At 35.5% G+C, this 22,359-nt stretch overlaps 1 protein-coding gene across 3 annotated transcripts; it reads left to right on the top strand.

Annotated features, from left to right (window-relative positions):
* Positions 1-7,663: 7,663 nt before the first annotated feature.
* LOC108343253 (uncharacterized) lies at positions 7,664-21,793 on the top strand. Of its 3 annotated transcripts, none has more exons than XM_017581406.2 (10): positions 7,664-7,941; positions 8,243-8,271; positions 12,176-12,326; positions 12,513-12,625; positions 13,826-13,904; positions 14,169-14,197; positions 14,858-14,951; positions 15,186-15,275; positions 15,369-15,558; positions 21,213-21,793. In XM_017581406.2, the coding sequence occupies exons 2-10, from the start codon at positions 8,243-8,245 to the stop codon at positions 21,503-21,505; spliced, it is 1,068 nt and encodes a 355-aa protein (XP_017436895.2). In that variant the 5' UTR covers positions 7,664-7,941; the 3' UTR covers positions 21,506-21,793. The 3 variants fall into 3 exon arrangements, with proteins under 3 accessions (XP_017436895.2, XP_017436896.2, XP_017436897.2); XM_017581407.2 differs by having other exon boundaries at positions 8,205-8,271; XM_017581408.2 differs by lacking the exon at positions 8,243-8,271.
* Positions 21,794-22,359: the final 566 nt, after the last annotated feature.

Below are 22,359 nucleotides of genomic sequence, written 5' to 3'. Positions count from 1 at the left end.
CGGAAGCCATACGGTTTTTTTTTGTTTTTAATTGGTCTATTGATGAAAGAAAATTAAATTCCTTGGAACGTGAATTTTCATTCATTCAAGAAGCCAAAGTAACTTCTCTGTTACGTGAATTGAAAACTTTTATTCCTAGATTTCAATTTGCTTTGTTACGTGAATTTTAATTCACTAAAATAACTTTATTGGTTTGCGGCATTGTTCTTATAGCAAAGACCACTTAAAGCCGTGCATATAAATGTTTTAATTTGATTGTTAAAGCATAAAAGCAACTTTATGGTTGTTCCCATGTTCTCACACTAAAGAACTTTTACTGTTGCGTGTTAAAAAGTTTTAACATTGTTGTCCATTAAATGGAAACCATGCGTGAATTAAAAGTTCAAATGTTTTAAATGCTTTTAATCAGAAAAGTGCATTTACTGACATGCATGATATAATTTTGTTTTATAAATTATATGTTTTTGGAAGAAGGAAATTCAATTATGTTGAATTTCGGAGAGTAATTAGTCATTGATGTAAGGATGTTATGGATTACTCAAAGGTGAACCATGGTTTATAATTGATGACATTAAAGTGAAACATTTCATGTACTTAGTATATGTTTGTATATCCAAAGATAGCATACATATAATCTTAAGTATGATTGATTGTTTATTAAAGTATATATATGGAATTTGTCAGTTTAAGAATCACCAAAAGGTGAACTTAAATGAATGACTTTATTGACTACCTATCAGTTTAAGTGTTACCCAAAGGTGAACTTGAATGTATGACTAGTGTAGTAATTTGTTTGAATCCATTAATTTTATCAAAGCATTAATGTATGAGCTTCTGTATTATTTCCAGCTTACATGAATTTAGCAGGTTTGAGCAACAATGTCGTCAAGTTTAATGGGCTCAATTATGCCGATTGGTCAGAACAAATCCAGTCCAACTGGGTGTTCTAGACTTGGATATGGCTATTATGATGGATGAAATGCCCGCAGCCATTACAGAGACCAGTACAAGTGATGAAAAGTCTCTTTATGAGGCTTGGCATAGGTCTAACAGGTTGTCATTAAACTTGATGCGCATGTCTATGGCAGAGAACGTAAAGCCTTCCATGCCCAAAACGGAAAACGCAAAGGAATTCATGAAAATGATCAAGGAGTATTCACAATCAGACATAACTGACAAGTCTATTGTGGGAACTCTTATGAGTGAGCTGACTACCAAAAAGTTTGACTAGTCACAGCCCATACATGAACATGTAACTGGAATGGCAAATATAGCAGCAAGATTGAAGTCAATGAGAATGGAGGTGAATGAGTCTTTTCTAGTACAGTTCATCATGAACTCTCTTCCTCCTGAATTTGGCCAGTTCCAAGTGAATTATAACACTATTAAGGATAAGTGGAACTTCCAAGAAATCAAAGCCATGTTGGTTCAAGAGGAAGGGAGATTAAAGAAAATGAGAGATCATTCTATCCATCTCACAACTCATGAAGGTGCTAGCTTCAGTAAAGGTAAATCAGGAAAGAAGAACAAGAAGGACAAAGCCCCAATGAAAGTGAATAAGGGCGGTATCCAGAAGGACCAGAAATGTTTCTTTTGCAAGAAAGTAGGTCACTTCAAGAAAGATTGTCCGAAAAGAAAATCTTGGTTCGAAAGGAAAGGTACTTTTTATGTTTCTGTAAGTTTTGAAGCAAATATAGTTGAAGTGCCTAATAATACCTGGTGGTTGGATTCTGGAGCTACTACTCATGTTTCTAATATTATGCAGGGATTCCTTTCAATCCAGCCCATAAAAGGAACTGAAAAGTATTTATATATGGGGAACAGAATGAAGGCACGAATAGAAGGAATTGGGACTTACAGATTGATTCTAGACACTGGCTATTGTCTGAATCTTGAAAAGTGTCTCTATGTTCCTGGTTGAGCTAGGAATTTGATTTCTGTTGCAAAGTTGGACTGTTTAGGTTTTAACTTTAGGATTGAAAATGGTATTTTTCATTTGTATAAACTTTCGTACTATTATGGTTCTGGTACATTATTGGATGGTTTATACCGTTTAAATCTTGATGTTAATTTTTCTGAATCCCTGTTTAATGTTGAACATGTTGTTGATAGAAATTCTAGTGCAGGAAAGGAATGTTCTGCTTTCTTATGGAATAAAAGATTGGGTCACATATCCAAAGAAAGGATGTTGAGGTTAGTAAAAAGTGAAATTTTACCTCAATTGGATTTTGATGACTGGGATGTATGTATTGATTGTATTAAGGGTAAACAAACAAAGCACATATCAAAATATTCTGCCACAAGAAGCAGTCAACTTCTTGAGTTAATACACACTGATATTTGTGGTCCTTTTGACATTAAATCTTGGAGTGGTGAAAAATATTTTATCTCCTTTATTGATGATTTCTCACGTTATTGTTATATATATCTATTGCATGAAAAATCTCAATCAGTGAATGCCCTTGAGGTGTTCATAAATGAGGTGGAAAGACAATTAGATAGAAAAGTAAAAGTGGTGAGATCTAATAGAGGTGGTGAATATTATGGTAAAACGGATGAGAGTGGACAATGTCCAGGTCCATTTGCAAAGTACCTTGAAAGTCGGGGTATATGTGCACAATATACAATGCCCGGTACACCACAACAAAATGGTGTAGCAGAAAGACGAAATCGTACTCTTATGGATATGGTTAGGAGTATGTTAAGTCATAGTAATATCCCTTTATCTTTGTGGATGTATTCATTAAAGACTGCTGTATATCTGGTTAACAGGGTTCCTAGCAAAGCAGTTTCTAAAACTCCTTATGAACTATGGACCGGAAGGAAACCCAGTTTAAGACATCTTCATGTTTGGGGTTGTCCAGCAGAAGTAAGGTTATACAATCCACATGAAAAGAAACTTGATGCAAGAACCATTAGTGGTTACTTTATCGGTTATCCTGGAAAGTCAAAGGGATATAGATTTTATTGCCCTAACCATAGTACAAGAATAGTTGAGTCTGGAAATGCTCGGTTCATTGAAAATGGTCAATTTAGTGGGAGTGAGGAATCACGAATAGTGGACATTCAAGAGCATACTGATAGTGTTTCTTCTGAAGTTGTTATCCCTCTTGTTGTATCACAGTCACACAACAAGCAGAGACAACAAATTAATGTTCCAATCCCACAAAATGAACATATAAATGTTGAGCCAGTTGACAATGAGCAAGTCATAAATGAGCAATTGATAAAGGAACCACAAGAAGCAACATTAAGAAGGTCTGTAAGGGAGAAAAGACCTGCTATTTCGAATGATTATGTGGTTTACTCTGTTGAACATGAATGTGACTTAAGCATTGATGAGGATCCAGTCTCTTTCAGACAAGCCATGGAAAGTAATAATTCAGAGAATTGGTTGAATGCTATGAAAGAAGAGTTGAAATCAATGGATGACAATAAAGTATGGGATCTAGTTGAATTGCCTAAGGGTTCAAAAAGAGTCGGTTGTAAATGGGTCTTTAAGACTAAACATGACTCAAAAGGCAATATTGAAAGGTATAAAACTAGATTAGTCGCCAAAGGTTTCACTCAAAAGGAAGGCATTGACTACAAAGAGACCTTCTCTCCTGTTTCTAAGAAGGACTCTTTGAGAATTGTTTTGGCTTTGGTGGCTCATTATGATTTAGAGCTTCACCAAATGGATGTAAAGACCGCCTTTCTGAATGGTGACTTAGAAGAGGAAGTTTATATGGACCAACCAGAAGGTTTCACCATAACAGGAAAAGAAAATCTAGTGTGTAAATTAAAGAAATCAATATATGGACTAAAACAAGCTTCCCGTCAATGGTATCTAAAATTTAATGATATCATAACTTCATATGGTTTTGTAGAGAACACCATTGACCGGTGTATATATATGAAGATCAGTGGGAGTAAGTTTGTAATATTGGTTCTATATGTTGATGACATTCTTCTTGTTGCTAATGATATTGGTATGTTACATGATGTAAAGAAGTTTCTCTCTAACAACTTTGAAATAAAAGATATAAATGAGGCATCTTATGTGATAGGAATAGAAATATTCCGTGATAGATCACAAAGATTGTTAAGTTTGTCTCAAAAAGGCTATATTAATAAAGTGTTAGAGAGATTCAGAATGGAAAAATGTTCTCTTGGAATAGTTCCAATTCAGAAAGGAGACAAGTTTAGTCAAATGCAATGTCCCAAGAATGATTTGGAACGAAAGGCCATGGAGTCTATTCCTTATGCGTCAGTGGTTGGGAGTTTGATGTATGCTCAAACTTGTACTCGGCCAGATATCAGTTTTGCTGTTGGAATGTTAGGCCGATATCAAAGTAATCCCGGAATGGATCACTGGAAAGCTGCAAAGAAAGTTCTTAGGTACTTACAAGGTACCAAAGAATACATGCTCACTTATAAAAAGTCAGATCATCTCGAAGTGATTGGTTATTCGGATTCAGACTATGCTGGATGTGTGGATTCAAGAAAATCCACATTTGGGTATGTCTATCTTTTGGCTGGAGGAGCAATTTCTTGGAAAAGTGCAAAACAATCAGTTATTGCTACTTCCACCATGGAGGCTGAATTCGTGGCATGCTTTGAGGCCACAGTTCATGCTTTGTGGTTGCGGAACTTTGTATCGAGGCTTGGCATTATTGACAGTATAGCTAGGCCGATAAGGATTTATTGTGATAATTCCGTAGCTGTCTTCTTCTCTAAAAATGATAAGTACTCAAAGGGTGCTAAACACATGGATTTGAAGTACTTGTCGGTCAAAGAAGAAGTGCAGAAACATAGAGTGTTGATTGAGCATATTAGTACGGATTTGATGATAGCAGATCCGTTAACTAAAGGACTACCGCCCAAAACCTTTATTGGCCATGTTGAAAGTATGGGCATTATGGATAAGTCAATGTTAACATGATATTGTTATCTATCTATATAGATATGTATAGTTATATGCTTGTACTGTCATGACACTTGTGAATTCAATTAAAGTTATGTTTCTCTTTATTCTATTGTTATCCACATTAAATTATATACATGTATTCTTGATTGTGGTGACATGATAGGTCTCCTTTAGAGACATGAAAGTTATAAGATTGATTAAAGTTATGTTGAGTTGTTTTGATTATGTGATACATGGAAGGAATCTTGTCGATCATGACTTTTGCCCGCCATGATCCGATTATTTCAATTCATATAAGGATGATGACTTGATAATTCTAATGAATGGTGCGCACTTAAAGTTTATTTTAGATCTTCAAGTCATCACATGAACCAAGTGGGAGAATGTTAAATTATATTAATAATTTACATTGGTTCATGTAATTTAAAGTATAACTTTAATGTAAGGATTCTAATGTGATGATTATTAGAATATTAAAGTATTAAAGTTATTGGGATTATTTTAGAGTTATTAAAGTTAATCCCTCTCTTCTCACTCTAAAAGGGCATTTTTGGTATTTTATTAAAGTTAATTAAAATATCATAAAAGAGAAAAAAGTTTTACTTCGGTTGATACATTAAGTTTTTGAAGAGATATAGAGAACGTAACGTTCTCAGGAAAGAAGAGAAACTGATAACTTTCTCAGGAAAGAAGAGAAACTGACAGAGAAAACCATCCTACAACTTCTATATCATCCAGAAGGCATTAAAGAGGAGTAAGAGGGGAGAGAACATTTGACAGGAAGAGACAGGAAGAAGTGCACAATGGATCCAGGTTAGTTCTCTTTTACTGTGTATTGTGGGAATTGTGAGTATCATGAAAATTCAAGATCCTGTAATTCGATAACGACTCGATAGCAGGTGAAACAGAATGCACACATAAATCTCGTTAAGATAGACTTTAAACATGACTCTGATACCATATTAAAAACTGAATTTTAAGTCTAACTCAACCCCACAAAATCAGTTTGGATGGTGAAATTTACACTAACTTATATATTATAATTTAATCTTATTTCTAGTTGAAGTAAGACTTTCAACATGTTAAGTAATTTTTTGTGTTGTTGTAAAGGCTGGTTTCTTGTGTTGTTGTAAAGGCTGCATAGAGCTAAACATTACATACTCTATAGTTACCTATGTATTATTAAAATATGTAGATTCTTTTTCTACCCTTAAATTTGTAATATAATTTGGAATAAAATTTGTTATTATTATAATGGTTTGTAAAAAAAGTTATGGACGAGGAATAGAAGATAAGTTTAAAAATTTACAGCATTATTGTCATTATTTTTATTATTATTGATTGTAAATATTTTCTATTATAATACTTTAAAAAAAATCAATAATAGGAAATTTAATTTTAAAATATATTAAAAGTGTAAGATCTGATAAATTAATACTATTTTACGTATAAGTCAGTTATTAAAATATTTTTTAGATAAAATTTATATTTGGTATTATTATATGGTTAATTAGTTAGAATCTACGAAGATGAGATAAAAATCATTGTTAACTTTTTGGCAAGTATACCAAATCGTTACAAGTAATACAGTGATAAGTAAAGTATCGTTCTCCTCAGGGAATTTATGTTACGTTATTCAATTAAAATTTATTTATCAAAATCAATTGAACAACAAAATATAAGTGAATTAATAGTTTCAAACTAGATGACAATTTAAAATTGAAATTAAAATTTAAAAAAAAAACTTCATTGGAATTGACTTCATGACCACATTACAGTAACTATTCTGAGCCATATAACTTGCGTTCAAACATCAACATCACAGTATCTTGGTTTAATTCCTTAAAACAAGTTCTAAAGAATTATGTTTAATTATTAATTCCTTAAGTAATTAAACATAAACTTTGCATTAAGAACTGATGTTATTGATGACCAGGAGAATTGAAACTATTCCTAGCATCTTTCCTTCTGGTTGCTTTTCTTGCGTTAATACTCAAATTTACTTCCCAGTACAATTTGAATATAAAAACAAGTATGTTTTACTTCCGTAAAATAAAATAAAAAGTAAACAAGAAAAGCATATGAACACAATTTATATTGAACAGGAAAATTTACATCAAATGTCAGCCATTACAGTCAATTCCAACGAATGAAAGTTTAGCCTATCCTAGACATCACAGACATACTCATTTCCGCAATTCCTTGCATGATGTGCAGTCTTGATGTCTTCAGAGAGGTCTCCCCGTTCTCCAGAGCAGTTCTCCAGTCTTTTCTCCCTATTTTCGTGTGACCCCCTTTTGCCTTTCTGTCACGTCTTTAAAAACCAATAACTTCATTAATTCGCACAGCGCACATGTGTGTGTGCGCTATGCGAATTTCACGTAACTGCTGCCTCTCAACTGACGTTAGCGCACATGTGATGGTGCGCTATGCGAATTTATATATCCTGGCAGTGCGAGTTTTGGCGTGCGCTATGCGAGAACTGGCTGACAGAGTTCCAATTATACATCCTTTCCTGTACAATAATTTACAACACAATCTACTTCCTATTACGACTTTTCACTGACTAATAACATGAATAATTACAAAATTGAGATCCTTTGTAAGTGTCAAAACATCTGTTTTTTCACACTTATCAATCATGTATATAAATACTATAAGTATATATAAATAGTTTGTATTAAAAATATATAAATATAACATATGGGAAATAAGAATAAGTTATAAAGATATAAAATGGTTATATAATTAGGCTAGGATTAGTGGTATGTGCCGTTGTGTATGGTGTGTAGACGTGCTCTTGAACGCGGCGGGAACCAAAATTCGTGTCTTATGTTTTCTTAGAACCCTACCTCGTTCCCGTTACCATTTGAGAGTCCTCTCTCTTCTCTCTGTTTTAAATCCTCTTCTTCCAAAAACGCAAACCCTAGGAGTCAATTAGCGATAGGCGTGGGGGCGTGATCCAATGGAAAAACGAAAGGCGATTATGGGTTTTGGGTCGAGGGTTTAATTGTGGGAAGGCTTCGAACAAGGTATGGGAAGCTAACTTAGGTTAATTTTGATGTCCTTACGTTGAGTAATTTTGTTGTTCTGTTCTTTTGTGCATTGATATTTGTTCATACGTTGTTTTGATACTCCTTTCCTCTATTGTTGACGTCAAATGGTGGTGATCAGTTGATCATTTGGTTGAATAATAATAATAATAATTTTCATTTTCCCTTGTTTTCTCCCATCTTTGTAGTCTCTTTATTCTGTTTCGAACTTCTTTCTATTTTAAGGTTTAACTATTTTCTAGAATTAATGCTTATCTGGGTTGCTGTTTAACTTTTGAAGATGATAAACTCAAGCGAAGCTGAAGAAATGTAAGTTTCTGTTTGAACTCTGAATTTTATTTACCATAGTGTTTGATTGTTGGTTTTTGTTTGATTTAAGCCATATCTGTTAATAGGAATGCTGCATCATTTTGTCCTTAAACTGGTCAATTTTAACATTCCTTGATTCTCTCCCCATCTTTACTCATCTTGATTGGATGAATAATGGTATGATCTGATGTATGTAACTTACCAAATTGTTATAATCAAAATGATAAATTGCATTTTTGTAAAATAATGCTTTTAGGACTCCTTGAGCTTGAACATATTATAGAGTTTTTGTGCAGAACATTAGGTTGAATATTAAAACTTGGAATATCGTGCAGAGCTACATATTATTTTCTATTAATCGACTGTAGTAGGTTCCAAATAATTTTATGTCTATACATGAAAATAGATGATGTCTCTTTTTTAATAGGAAATTAATGTTCAAACCTCGGTTGTGGATATAGGTTTTATTGTCCTAACCATAGTACAAGAATAGTTGATATAGGTTTTATTGTCTTAACCATAGTACAAGAATAGTTGAGTCTGGTAGTGCTTGGTTCATTGAAAATAGACAATTTAGTGGGAGTGAGGAATCACGAAAGTGGACATTCAAGAGAATACTAGTCGTGTTTCTACACCTAATGTATCTTCTCAAGTTGTTATCTCTGTTAATGCTCCAATCCCACAAAATGAACATATAAATGTTGAGCCAGCTAGCAATGAGCAAGTCACAAATGAACAATTGAAGAGGAACCACAAGAAGCAGTATTAAGAAGGTTTGTAAGGCAGAAAAGACTGGCTATTTCGAATGACTATGTGGTTTGCTCGGTTGAACATGAATGTGACTTAAGACCAAACATGACTCAAAAGGCAATATTGAAAGGTATAAAGCTAAATTAGTCGCCAAAGGTTTCATTCAAAAGGATGGCATCGACTACAAAGAGACTTTCTCTCTTGTTTCTAAGGACTCTTGGAGAATTGTTTTGGCTATGGTGACTCATTATGATTTAGAGCTTCACCAAATAGATGTAAAGACCGCATTTCTAAATGATGACTTAGAAGAGGAAGTGTATATGGATCAATCAGAAGGTTTCCCAATAATAGGAAAAGAAAATTTGGTGTGTAAATTGAAGAAATCAATATATGGATTGAAACAAGCTTCCCAACAATGGTATCTAAAATTTAATGATACCATAACATCATATGGTTTTGTAGAGAACATCGTTGACTAGTGTATATACATAAAGACCAGTGGGAGCAAGTTTGTTATTTTGGTTTTATATGTTGACAACATTCTTCTTGCTGCTAATATTATAGGTATGTTACATGATGTAAAGAAGTTTCTCTCTCGCAACTTTGTAATGAAACATATAAATGAGGCATCTTATGTGATAGGAATAGAAATATTTCATGATAGATCACAAGGATTGTTAAGTTTGTCTCAAAAAGGATATATTAACAAAGTGTTAGAGAGATTCAGAATGGAAAAATGCTCTCTTGTAATAGTTCCAATTCAGAAAGGGGACAAGTTTAGTCAAATGCAATGTCCCAAGAATGATTTGAAACGAAAGGTCATGGAGTCCATTCCTTATGCGTTCATGGACTTTGATGTATACTCAAACTTGTACTCGGCTAGATATCAATTTTGCTGTTTGAATGTTAGGCCGATATCAAAGTAATCTCGAAATGGATAACTGGAAAGCTACAAAGAAAGTTCTTAACAAGGTACCAAAGACTACATGCTCACCTACAGAAGATCAGATCATCTTGAAATGATTGGCTACTCGGATTCAGACTATGTTGGATGTGTGGATTCAAGAAAATCCACATTTGGATATGTCTATCTATTGACTAGAGGAGCAATTTCTTGGAAAAGTGCAAAACAATCCGTCATTGTTACTTCCACTATGGAGGATAAATTTGTGGCATGTTTTGAGGCCACTATTCATGCATTATGGTTGCGGAACTTTGTATCGAGGCTTGGTATTATTGATAATATAGCTAGGTCGATAAGGATTTATTGTGATAATTTTACAGCTGTCTTCTTCTCTAAAATTGGTGAGTACTCAAAGGGTGCAAAACACATGGTTTTGAAGTATTTGCCAGTCAAAGAAGTGCAAAAACAGATTCAGCATATTGGTACTGATTTGATTATAACCCATTACCTAAAGGACTACTGCCCAAAACTTTTATTGGCCATGTTGAAAGTATGGACATTATTGATAAGTCAATATTAACATGAAGATGCTATCTATCTATATTCATATGTATAGTTATATGCTTGTACTGTCATGACATTTGTGAATTCAATTAAAGTTATGTTTCTCTTTATTTTATTGTTATTCATATTAAGTTATATACATTTATTATTGATTGTGGTAACATGTTATGTTTATTTTAGAGACATGAAAGTTATAAAATTGATTAAAGTTATGTTGAATTAGTTTGATTATGTGATACATGGAAGGAATTTTGTCATTTATGACTTTTGTCCACCATGATCCGATCATTTCAATTTATATAAGAATGATGACTTGATAATTGTAATGTATGGTGTGCACTTAAAGTTTAGTATTAAAATTCATCACATGAATCAAGTGGGAGAATATTAAATTATATTAATTTAATATTTAGTTCATGTAATTTAAAGAATAACTTTAATATAGAGATTGTAAAGTGATGATTATTAGAATATAAATGTATTAAAGTTATGAATTATTTTAGTCATTAAAAGTAATCCCACTTCTCACTTCAAGGAGGTCATTTTGAGTATTTTATTACTGTTTTTAAAATACTAGAAGTTAATGATAGTTAAGTAGAAAAAGGGTTATGTTCTTCCGTTAATGACTTCTTATCTGGGTAATTCTATATCATCGAGAAGCCATTAAAGAGAAGGAAAACATTAAGAGAACTTTGCAATGGATTTAGGTAAGTTCTTTACCTTCATAATTATGTATATAAGAATTTATGAGAACCATAGAATTCAAGATCTTGTATGATTTTCAGAAATTTAAAATATAAAATTGCTTACATGAATCCAGAAACCGGGTTTTGATACCACATGGAAGCAATTTTATATTTCAAAATTTTTAAATCATACAGGATCTTGAATTTTATGATTCTCACAAATTCTCATACATAATTATGAAGAAAAAGAACTTATCTCGATCTATTGCAAAGTTCTCTTAATTGATGTTTTCCTTTCTCTCACTTTTCTTTAGTGGCTTCTTGATGATATAGAATTACCCAAATAAGAAGTCTTCTTCGGTAAAAAACACTGTTATCTTTCCGTTCAACATAACCCTTTTTCACTTTTTATAGAAGTAACTATATTAACTTCTAGTATTTTAAAAACATTAATAAAATATCGAAAATGCTTTTTTGAAGTGAGAAGAGGGATTAATTTTAATAACTCTAAAATAATCCTATAACTTTAATACATTTATATTCTAATAATCATCATATTAGAATCTTTGTATTAAAGTTATTCTTTAAATTATATGAATCAAATATTAAATTAATATAATTTAACATTATGCCACTTGATTCATGTGATGACTAGAAAATCTAAGTACTAAACTTTAAGTATGTATCATTCATTAGAATTATCAAGTCATAATCCTTATATGAATTAAAATGATTGATCATGGTGGACAAAAGTCATAAACAACAAGATTCTTTCCATGTATCACATAATCAAACCAATTCAACAGAGGAATACAAAGATCTCTGCATCCTCATTTTAATAAAGTTGAATTGTCAAAATAGTGGTTATGAAAATGGATTATTAACTCGTTTCATTTACTTCCTTCTCCACTATCCTTAGAAGAGTGGAACTTTGTTTTTAAATAATTTAGAATTAGTTGGTATTGCTTTTGAAGATGACAGTCTGATTGCTGCTTGGCAGGGACACAATGGATACCAAATTTGAAACAATTGAGGCTAGAATAACATCTATGCTTCCCCAACTCCAATCTGAGTGTGGCATTCTACAGAGAATAGTGTACAAAAATAAGAACCAGCACCGACGCTCTTCCTATTTCCAGCGTCTTTTGAAGGTTCTCTGCATGTTATGCTTTACAGTTTCTGCACAGTCAACATTCAATATGTAATTGCATAATGTTTCGCAAATATCATGAAAGTTTCTTTTTCTTTGTAACATACAATTTTTAAAATCGAGTTCATTTTTGAGGAAAATTGTATTTACATCTCTTGGGGCTTTGTTTGTTCTGTATTGAATGTAGGTGAGAAGGGATTTAAAACTCCTGCAATCAGCAAACTTGGAGGAGCTTGTAACATCATGCCTCCATGTTATCAAAGGAGATAAACCAAGGCAGAAAGTTATTCTTTTAGAGAGGTAGCTCTATATTATTGCTAACAATTATTTTTCTTGGTGTTTCCCAAATCGTGTTCGAAGAATTAATTTAGCTATACAATTGTGCTAATGGCAAGGAAGTATGATTGGATGTTTAAAATATGTTGTATTTATATTTATATTGTGACGATATATCAGGCAATTAGTCTCTGGTGCTTAGCACTTTGTCACGAGGATTATTTGTTTCTAAGATGTTGAATTTTTTTTTGCCTTTTCCTTATGTGTAGTTTGTGCAAGGTGTTAGGTTACTTTATACGAGTAACCTAAATCTACGCTCTCTTCTCACGCAAACACTAGAACAATAGAAATAAAAGTATGTAAGTATGTATTATTGATTCTGTAATGTAAAGAAAATTACAAGTGTAATCTCCCCCAAGGAAGCCTATCTTCCTCCAATGGCAAATATGCCCAGTCTTTACCCAAAGGATAATAACCTCCTGGAATTAGGTTACAGGAAGACTATTTATAGTGTCGTCTTCCCGCGCCCTACCCTTCTGCTAACCCTAAACTACTTCTACTGAATATCGTTCGGTACTAGCGTATATCTACCGTTCGGTCTTTGACCACATCCTCCCTTCCTGATGTCATTCGGTCTATGCTCCCCCTTTGCCTTACCGTTCGGCCTCTACTTCCCATCCTCCCTTCTTGATGCCGTTCGGTCTATGCTCCCCCTTTGCCTTACTGTTCGGTCTCTACTTCCCATCCTCCCTTCTTGATGTCGTTCGGTCTATGCTCCCCCTTTGCCTTACCGTTCGGTCTATGCTCCCCCTTTGCCTTACCGTTCGGTCTCTACTTCCCATCCTCCCTTCTTGATGTCGTTCGGTCTGTGCTCCCCCATTGCCTTGCCGTTCGGTCTTTAACTTCCCTCCTCCCTTCTTGATGTCGTTCGGTCTAAACTCCCCCATTGCCTTACTGTTCGGTCTCTACTCTCCTTTTTTTTATTCCTAACACAAGGCAAAGAGAAAAAAAATAAGAAACGGAAAACTTTGAAATTCTCATTTACATGATCTCATAAAAATAGGAAATGACTATTTTTAAACCATTATATAGATCTGTGTGCTGTACACATATTAAATGTGTGAATATGGATCATGCAGCGGTATTCTTACATATGATGATATTATAATTTATAACTCCTGTCATGTTGATGATGATAGTGTTTGACATACTGTTCTTTAACAGCTTAAAAAGGAGAAAATGTGATGGTGAAAAGCACAATTTTATGGAGCGATTGTTAGGAGCTGCACGCTTATTAGCTGAGGTGAAATTGCTGATCAATAATATTGTTGCTCTAAATTCTAAATGTTTTCCTTACTTAGTACCCTAAGATCAACATATATATATACTGTCGTAGGTCAGTAGCTGTCCTCTTTCCATGTATACAATGCACTATAATTATAATGAGGATTTGGTACAAATTGTATGATTCTAATTGAAATAATTTTCCCTATGCATCATAATGGGATTGTTTATATTTATGGAACCTGCTCCCTTATTTCAATTTATGTTTTGTTTTCTTATGCAGATGGTTGAACCAATACTCAAGGCTGCTTCGTATCCATCTGCTACTGTCATATTGTGATTTGTATTTTAATACTTGGCTCATGCTCATAATTTAATAAATTGGCCATACTACGATCATGGCATGATGCTAATATTTTTTCTTATTTCTTATAACATGCTCCCAATAGGATTGTGGTGTTATTTTTTCATTATCTTTCCCCCGTTTAACTACAATGCTATTTGTAAAACATAAGGAGCTTACTTACATTTACTTTGATTATATGCACTAACTTAATGCTGGACTTTTTTTGGTGTTCTATCTTTTTGTTTCTTTGTTTATGCTGATTTTTTTCCCACCGTGTTTGTTGGTTGATCTAGATTTTCATTGAAACATGGACTTCTTAATTCGTACTTGCCAGTGTTGATTTCATCTCCTCTTCCCTTCAACAGTCCCATATTATGTTGATTTTGAAGTGTTACATTTCTGATTTTGATTGGTTATGGTTATCTAATGTGAGATTTTGGTCTTTTATTTTATCCATGAATCATCATTCTGCTCTATACTTTGGAGAAGTAGAATACACAAACCCTTGAAAGTTTTTATCACAATTAATGTCAGAGAACTAGAGGCCCTTTAGTATTCCTTTTTATCATTTTATGAGAATCTGTTAAAATTGCAAAATAAAAGTTGTTTCCTTGACTATTTAATAGTGAGGTATCGGTATTGTTTGCACAATCCTTTTTTATGGGATTTTCTCTTACAATAATGGCTTTGCTTGCACGTCTTCGAGTCTTGGTTCAACAAGTAAGTTTTCCAAGTTTATGTATTTAATCTTGGCTATATCATTTATTAAGTTGCAATTTATCTAATGTAAGCTAATGCAGAGGTACTTTTTTTCTAATTAGCTGGTAAGTAAAAGACATTATTAGATTGATATTAGATACCGTAAAACGTAGATTTTACTCACTATGATCATGCATTTATCATATAGCATTATTGATCGAATTGACTTGAACCTCTTTTATACTCCTTGCACAGATATTACTTGATGTTGTTTCATTGTTCAACATGGTTTCTTCTCTCTCTATAACCAAACAGTCAACAAAAATAACTCTTAATGGAATTGAGGTTAGTTTGTTCCTCTAAGTTTTCCACATATGAATGTAAAATGATAGGCTGATGTATTTTCTTCTCCCTTATTGATATATCCTATTGATGCAGGTTTTTAGAGATTTCTATCCTCTTAGTGATGATTATATTACATTAGATTGTGTTTGGAATTCAGACAAGTTTATATTACACGAGAGGATGCATAAAAGGAAAAATGAAAGTCAAGCCGAGGACTCTAATGAACATGCCTCTGTCCAAACTTCAAATGTGAATTATAATAGTATTGACTCTTTTCTCGGGGGTAAGAACCATGATGTGCTTGTTTCTGCTGTTGCGTATTCTCGAAGTCTATTTTACTATTTAATTGTGTTAGTTCAGTTCATGGCAGTTTAACTGTTTTATATTGAACGTCTTTCTGTTGTTTGAAACAATTTTTTCCTTTTCATATTACTATATTACGGCAGTCAAGCATTTTATATAAGAAAGCACGGAATTTGTATCTTGTTGATATGACTTATATTCTGTAGCTTCTCTTTTTCTGTTCAGAATAATTGTGAGCCAATGTTCTGTTTATTTAGTTATTATTGTCAACGTTGGGCTACAGTCGAGTGCTATTAAATGACACAATACTAAGTAATTTGTTACGTACCCGAGTATAGGACGTAACTAGAACGCTCACTCACACATTCTCACAGATAAGGAACAATGAAAAATAGTTGAATAAACCTCTTTTACTAAATGGAAACAACTGAATCAAAGAAAGCAAACAATAACTGGGAGCAAGATCTCCGTCAGTTACTTGAGAGCATAACTTCTCTTACAAAACTCACAAATCAAAACATACCTTTAACCCTAGGTTTCCCCTTTATTTATACTAATTAATTCCCTCCCAAAAAGTAATGAATAATAGAAAATAACCCTATTTATTATAATTATCTGATACGAATATCTTTAGTCTTATTTACTATATTTAACTTATACGTAATAATATACTAAGATGTGGCTTTATTACTCTAATTATCTTTTGCTGAATATCTTCTCTGAATATCTCTCTTGTTACTCTAATTAATTTCCCGCCCATCCTAACTGCCACAGTAGTTAGGATGCTTCCTCGCTGCTTTCAACTGTTCGACCCTGGTCCTCTACTGTTCGGTCCCCTTCTCTTTCTCTCCTATACCTCCTTCTCTCATATACTTGCCAGTCTCTAACATTACCCACCGCCTGAAGATCAACCTTGTCCTCAAGGTTGAAGTCTGGATATTGATCTCTGATGGTCATGGCATCTTCCCATGTCGCCCCATCCAGTCCTCCCTCCTGCCATTCTATTAACACTTGTTGCCCCTCGTCCTCTCCTTGCTATACTTGTCTTCTATCCAAAACTCTGATTGGCCAAAAAGACGGTCCCTCCACCTGCAAATCTATTGGCAACTCCTTCTCCACACTCCTCTCCCCCACGACCTTCTTCAATTGCGATACATGGAAAACTGGATGTATTCGTGCGGTATCTGGAAGTTGAAGGTTAAAAGCCACTTCTCCTATCTCTGTATGACCTGGAAAGGTCCAAAATACCGAGCGGCTAGTTTAGGATGCAGTCTGGACGACATCGAGGTCTGTCGGTGTGGTCTGATCTTCAAGTACACCCAATCTCTCACCTCCACATCTGTTGGTCTCCTTGCTTTGTCAGCCTGCTTCACCATCAGTTCCTGGGCCCTTGCTAGATGGAACTTTAGTTGTTTTAGTGCTTCGTCCCTTGTTTGTAACTCTTGGCCGACTGCTTCCATTAAGGTCTCCCCTGGTATGAACTTGTGCAAAGAAGGGGTAGATCTCCCATAACTATTTCAAATGGAGTACATCCCACCGCCTCCTGATAGCTGGTATTGTATCAATATTCCGCCCAGGGTAGTACTATGCTCCATCCCTTTGGTTGTTCTGAGCAAAAGCATCTGAGATAACCCTCCAACACCCTGTTCACTACCTCGGTATGCCCATCGGATTCAGGATGATAGGCTATGCTCATCTTCAGTTGAGTTCTCTGCAGTTTAAACAACTCCTTCCAAAAAATACTCAGAAACAGTGGATCCCTATCACTCACGATAGATATGGGTACCCCATGCAATCGGACAATCTCCTTTACAAACACTTTAGCTATGGTACGGGCGGAATAGGGGTGTTTCAGTGGTATGAAATGTCCATATTTGCTGAGGCGATCTACTACTACCAGCACAACATCATACCCGTGGGACTTAGGCAACTTCATGATAAAATCCATACTTATCTCCTCCCAAATGGCGTTGGGTATGGGTAACGGTTGCAGCAACCCCTACAGAGAGGATGACAAATATTTATGCTGTTGGCATACCAGGCAGCTTGCAACAAAGTCAGTCACTGCTTTCTTCATTCCTATCCAGTAAAGTGATTGTGCTACCTTGCGATAAGTCCGATAGACCCCTGAATGCCCTCCTGTTTAAGTCGTATGAAACTCTGCTATCAACTTAGGCACCCAGGCCGAGTGAGCTGAAATCACAAGCCTCCCCTTATAGTGTAATCGATCATGTTCTAGAGTAAACGAGGGACGAGTTGGGGTCCTTTCTTAAGTCTTCTATCACCTTCTTTAACGCTTCATCTGCTTCAACCTCCTCCAGAATCTCCCTGAAATCTTGCCAATAAGGTCTGGCCACAGTGCTCAACTCCTTTTCCTCCTCTGTGTCCTCCTCCTTCTTTCGAGATAGGGCGTCTGCTACTCTGTTGGTGACCCCCGACTTGTACAAAATCTCAAAGTCATACCCAGGAGTTTCGCTATCCAATTTTGTTGATTCTGAGTGGTGATGTGCTGCTCCAAAAGGTACTTCAGGCTTCTTTGATCAGTGTGAACCACAAAATTTTGACCCAATAGATAGGGCCTTCAGTGTTGTATGGCCAGGACCAACGCCATCAATTTCTTCTCATAGATCGACTTACTCAACGATCCCTTCGATAATGCCTTGCTGAAGAAAGCAATAGGCCTCTTCCCTTGTGTGAGAACCGCTCCTATCCCTCTTCCCGATGCATCACACTTAATATGGAACGATTGGTCAAAGTCAGGCAAAACCAGCACGGGTGCAGTGGTAACGACCTTCTTTAATCTTGACATGGCTTCCTCCGCTTGCTCTGTCCATGTAAACTGCCATTTTTTAAGAAGATCAGTCAAAGGTTTAGTAGTTTTCCCATAATCCTTCACAAACCGCCTATAGTACCCTGTCAGGCCCAGAAACCCCCTCAAAGCTTTCACCGTCTTGGGCTTCTCCCAATCTACCACAGCCCTTACTTTGTCCTGATCCATCTCTACACCCCTCTCTGATATTCGATGACCCAAATAGCTTATCTGAGTTTTGCCAAACTCATTTTTTTCTATTGGCCACCCATCTGTTCTCCTCGAGACTCCCTAGCACTAAACCGACATGATCTAAGTGCTTCTCCCAGGATCAGCTATATACCAATATAGCATCAAAGAACACGAGTACGAATTTCCTCAGGTAAGGCTGCATCAGGTTGTTCATCGCACTTTGGAAGGTAGCTGGCGCATTGGTGAGACCGAACGACATCACCATGAATTCGTAATGACCCTGGTGAGTCCGAAAGGCCGTTTTCTCTATGTTCCCTTCTCCCATCCGAATTTGGTGGTAATCAGACTTCAAATCCACCTTCGAAAAGTACTTGGTCCCTCTCAATTCATCTAACAATTCCTCTATCAGTGGGATAGAAAATTTATCTGGTGTTGCCCGGTTAAGGGCTCTATAATCCACACAAAATCTCCAGCTGCCATCCTTCTTCTTCACTAGTATTACCGAACTCGAATATGGACTGGTGCTCGGCCTTATGACCCCAGTCTTTAGCATCTCGGCCACCTGCTTCTCAATCTCCCCCTTCATCACATGGGGATAACGGTATGGCCTTACGTTCACTGGATTCGTACCTTCTTTTAATGGAATATGATGAACCATGCCCCTGTCTAGAGGTAGTCCTCTAGGCTCGTGAAATACCCTCGCATTCCTTATGGTTCTTTCTCTGTTGTTGGCGACCGATCGGTCTATTGCACTCCTGTGTGATCCATCTCTTCCTCTTGCGCCCCTGTTCTCCTGGTTCCCGCTCGGTTTCCTACAGTCACTCCCGATCGGTTTTGGTTGGGTCGACTGGGCTCCAAACGCGTGCCAAAACCGGTCAGTCTTCCCCAGGATTGATTTCTGCTCATACTTCCACTCCCAACCTTCACGCCCCCTTGGACGTCCTCCACGTCCCTCGCCATCCTCATAGCTATCATCAACTCTCTCGGATCAAGCAATCGCACTTGCTTTCGAATTCCATCCTGTAAACCTGCCATGAAGTATCCCATCAGCTATGCTTTGGTCACTCCTTTTGTCTGTCCCACCAGAATTTCAAATTCCTGGATGTATTCCTCCACCGAGCCTGTTTGCTTAATGGCTGCTAGTCTCTCAAAGACTAGTCCCTAACTGCCTCCGAATAGTACCACTATTGCCTCCTTCATTCCCGTCCACGTTTGGGTCGTCGGTTTGTTCCCTCCAGAATCTGAACGAGAATCCTGCACTACCTTCCATGCTGATGTACGCCAGATGCAACTTTTCCTCCTCAGACACCCCTTGTAACTTGAAGAATTTATTTGTCCTATTGATCCAGTTCAATGGATCACTCCCTTCGATAACGGGTAACTCTACCCTTCTCCAATTCAAAGGTCCTTCATCCTTCTCGCCCTCTCCTTGTTGACTTTCCCATTAACGGACCCCTGACTTCCGTCTGACTTCCCATCTAGGTGATGGGTTCGTACTGTCATCATTCTCATCAACTCTTGTAAATTCTTGCAGATTGCTTCCATCTTCGTCTCCATTACGCCTATGGACACCTGCATGCTTTCCTAATTTAACCCCTCGTGCTCCAATTTGACTTCGACTGCACTCATCCTCCCCTCCATGACGTTTCTTACTCTTCTCTGTCGCTTCAACACTTAATAAACCTCTTTTATTGAATGGAAACAACTGAATCAAAGAAAGCAAACAATAACTGGAGGATCTCCGTCAGTTACTTGAGAGCATAACCTCTCTTACAAAACTCACAAATCAAAACATACCTTTAACCCTAGGTTTCCCCTTTATTTATACTAATTAATTCCCTCCCAAAAAGGTAATGAATAATTGAAAATAACCCTATTTATTATAATTATCTTATACGAATATCTTTAGCCTTATTTACTATATTTAACTTATATGTAATAATATACTGAGATATGACTTTATTACTCTAATTATCCTTTGTTGAATATCTCTCTTGTTACTCTAATTAATTTCCCGCCCATCCTAACTGCCACAGCAGTGAGGATGCTTCCAACCGTTTGGCCCTCCTGCTCTCCCTTTCTACCGTTCGGTCCCCTTCTCTTTCTCTCCTTTACCTCCTTCTCTCATATACTTGTCAGCCCCTAACATAATTCGATTGAATTGATCATGTCACCAGAGAAGAATATTAGCAGAAATTTTTAAAAGGGATCTCATGATGAATAATATAATTGAGAACTTAGTTTTTAGCCAAACCCAATTACATTGCCTGGTCAATGTGACCAAACTTACCTACTAGAATAAGACTATTGCTGTTGCATTGTTCTTGTCATCTTTGCTTGTTTTCGTATACTCTATAGATTTCTTTCTATTGGGCTTAGAAAATGGCATCTCAATTGTTAATAGTTTCTGCTAGTGATTACATGCATGAAATTGTATACAAATCACAAATAAAATAATTACTTTTCTCTCCCCTTTGTTTGTGGTAATGTTCCCTTGTTTCAGAAAGCTCTTATCTATGTTAAGGTATGAGGGAAAGTCATTGTACGTAAATTTATCTTGGCATATACGCAAAGAGATTGTTTATGGTCGATACCTTTGTTTTAACCAAATTTTAGTAAATTGTGTTGTGTAGATGATCAGCTTGAGGGAGTGGAAGCTGTTGCTGCCAAAGAAGATCTCTGTCATGTAGATAATATGAATACTGATTTGTCGACTGACTCATCACAATTTGACACTAAGATGACTGTGTACCGTGAGGAAGGAGAAAATGAAGACACCACAAAAACCTCCATCAACGAATCTTCACAGCAAGCTGTTTTGCATACATCATCAAGGTCTTCTACCAATGATAAACTCCATTCTATGCCAAAGAAGGTGGCATTTGTCTCCATCAAGGATCTTACATTAACTCGACCCACATCTTAGTGTCTGTTTGCTAGCTGTTGCACGTTACCAACACTTGGATCATGTTTGGGCTGAAGCAAGAATTCATAGCTTCTGTATAATATTTGTTGCTCGATGACGTGGAAATATGGCCAAATTGAGTCATGAACTATTGATGTTAAGATATTCTTCAACTTCATGAGAGATTGAAGTGGCCAAACAATGGATGACATGGGAGATTGAGTCATGGCTATTGTTGTTTATTTACTGATGTAAATGCAAAGACTAATTTTAAACATAACAAGGTAGTTTTATTCTTTTGATTTCTTAGCTTTTGTTTTGAACACTCCTTGGTACGTACCAATCATATACTTTTTTAGGTCGAGAAACATGAATCATATTTAAACATGCATTTGACTTGTTTCTTTTAAAACGAATTTCCATTTGATGGATTAAGGAGACTTGGGTTTGTTTCACTTTTAACTTAAGTATATTTTATATTTAACTAAATTACTTTACTAATTTATTATTTAACATGATTTTCTTGAAGTATCTTTACCTACACCTTACATTTTAGAAAAGAAAACTAAGAATTAACTCTATTATTGTGATATTATTAAAAACTAGTGGTAATGAAATAAAATTTCAAAAAAGTGGATGTTAATTAAGCTCCTTGTCTGCGTTATAACGACAAGATTATATTTTTTAAAATATAAATTTCAGAATGAAAAAAGAACTGTCTGTCCTATCCATTGCTTAAGAACATTGAGTCATCAAAGACATTGGAAGCATGATTGCATAAGAACAATAGTACTTGTAATTGGAAGTGGTATATTAGGTTTAGTGTATCACTAAGTCTCTATTTTTGTTCAGAATCTCAAATATGTCTCTTTCTT

Source organism: Vigna angularis, chromosome 6, assembly GCF_016808095.1.
Source record: "Vigna angularis cultivar LongXiaoDou No.4 chromosome 6, ASM1680809v1, whole genome shotgun sequence".
NCBI lineage: Eukaryota > Viridiplantae > Streptophyta > Magnoliopsida > Fabales > Fabaceae > Vigna > Vigna angularis.
This window is presented reverse-complemented; position numbering and strand designations above follow the sequence as displayed.

Bases quoted from the DNA above. Each gene is read 5' to 3' on its own strand.
- LOC108343253 (XM_017581406.2), top strand. From the start codon at position 8,243: ATGATAAACTCAAGCGAAGCTGAAGAAAT. The intron at 12,327-12,512 runs GTTCTCTGCATG...TATTGAATGTAG, and splicing joins ATTTCCAGCGTCTTTTGAAG to GTGAGAAGGGATTTAAAACT. The intron at 13,905-14,168 runs GTGAAATTGCTG...TTTCTTATGCAG, and splicing joins CTGCACGCTTATTAGCTGAG to ATGGTTGAACCAATACTCAA.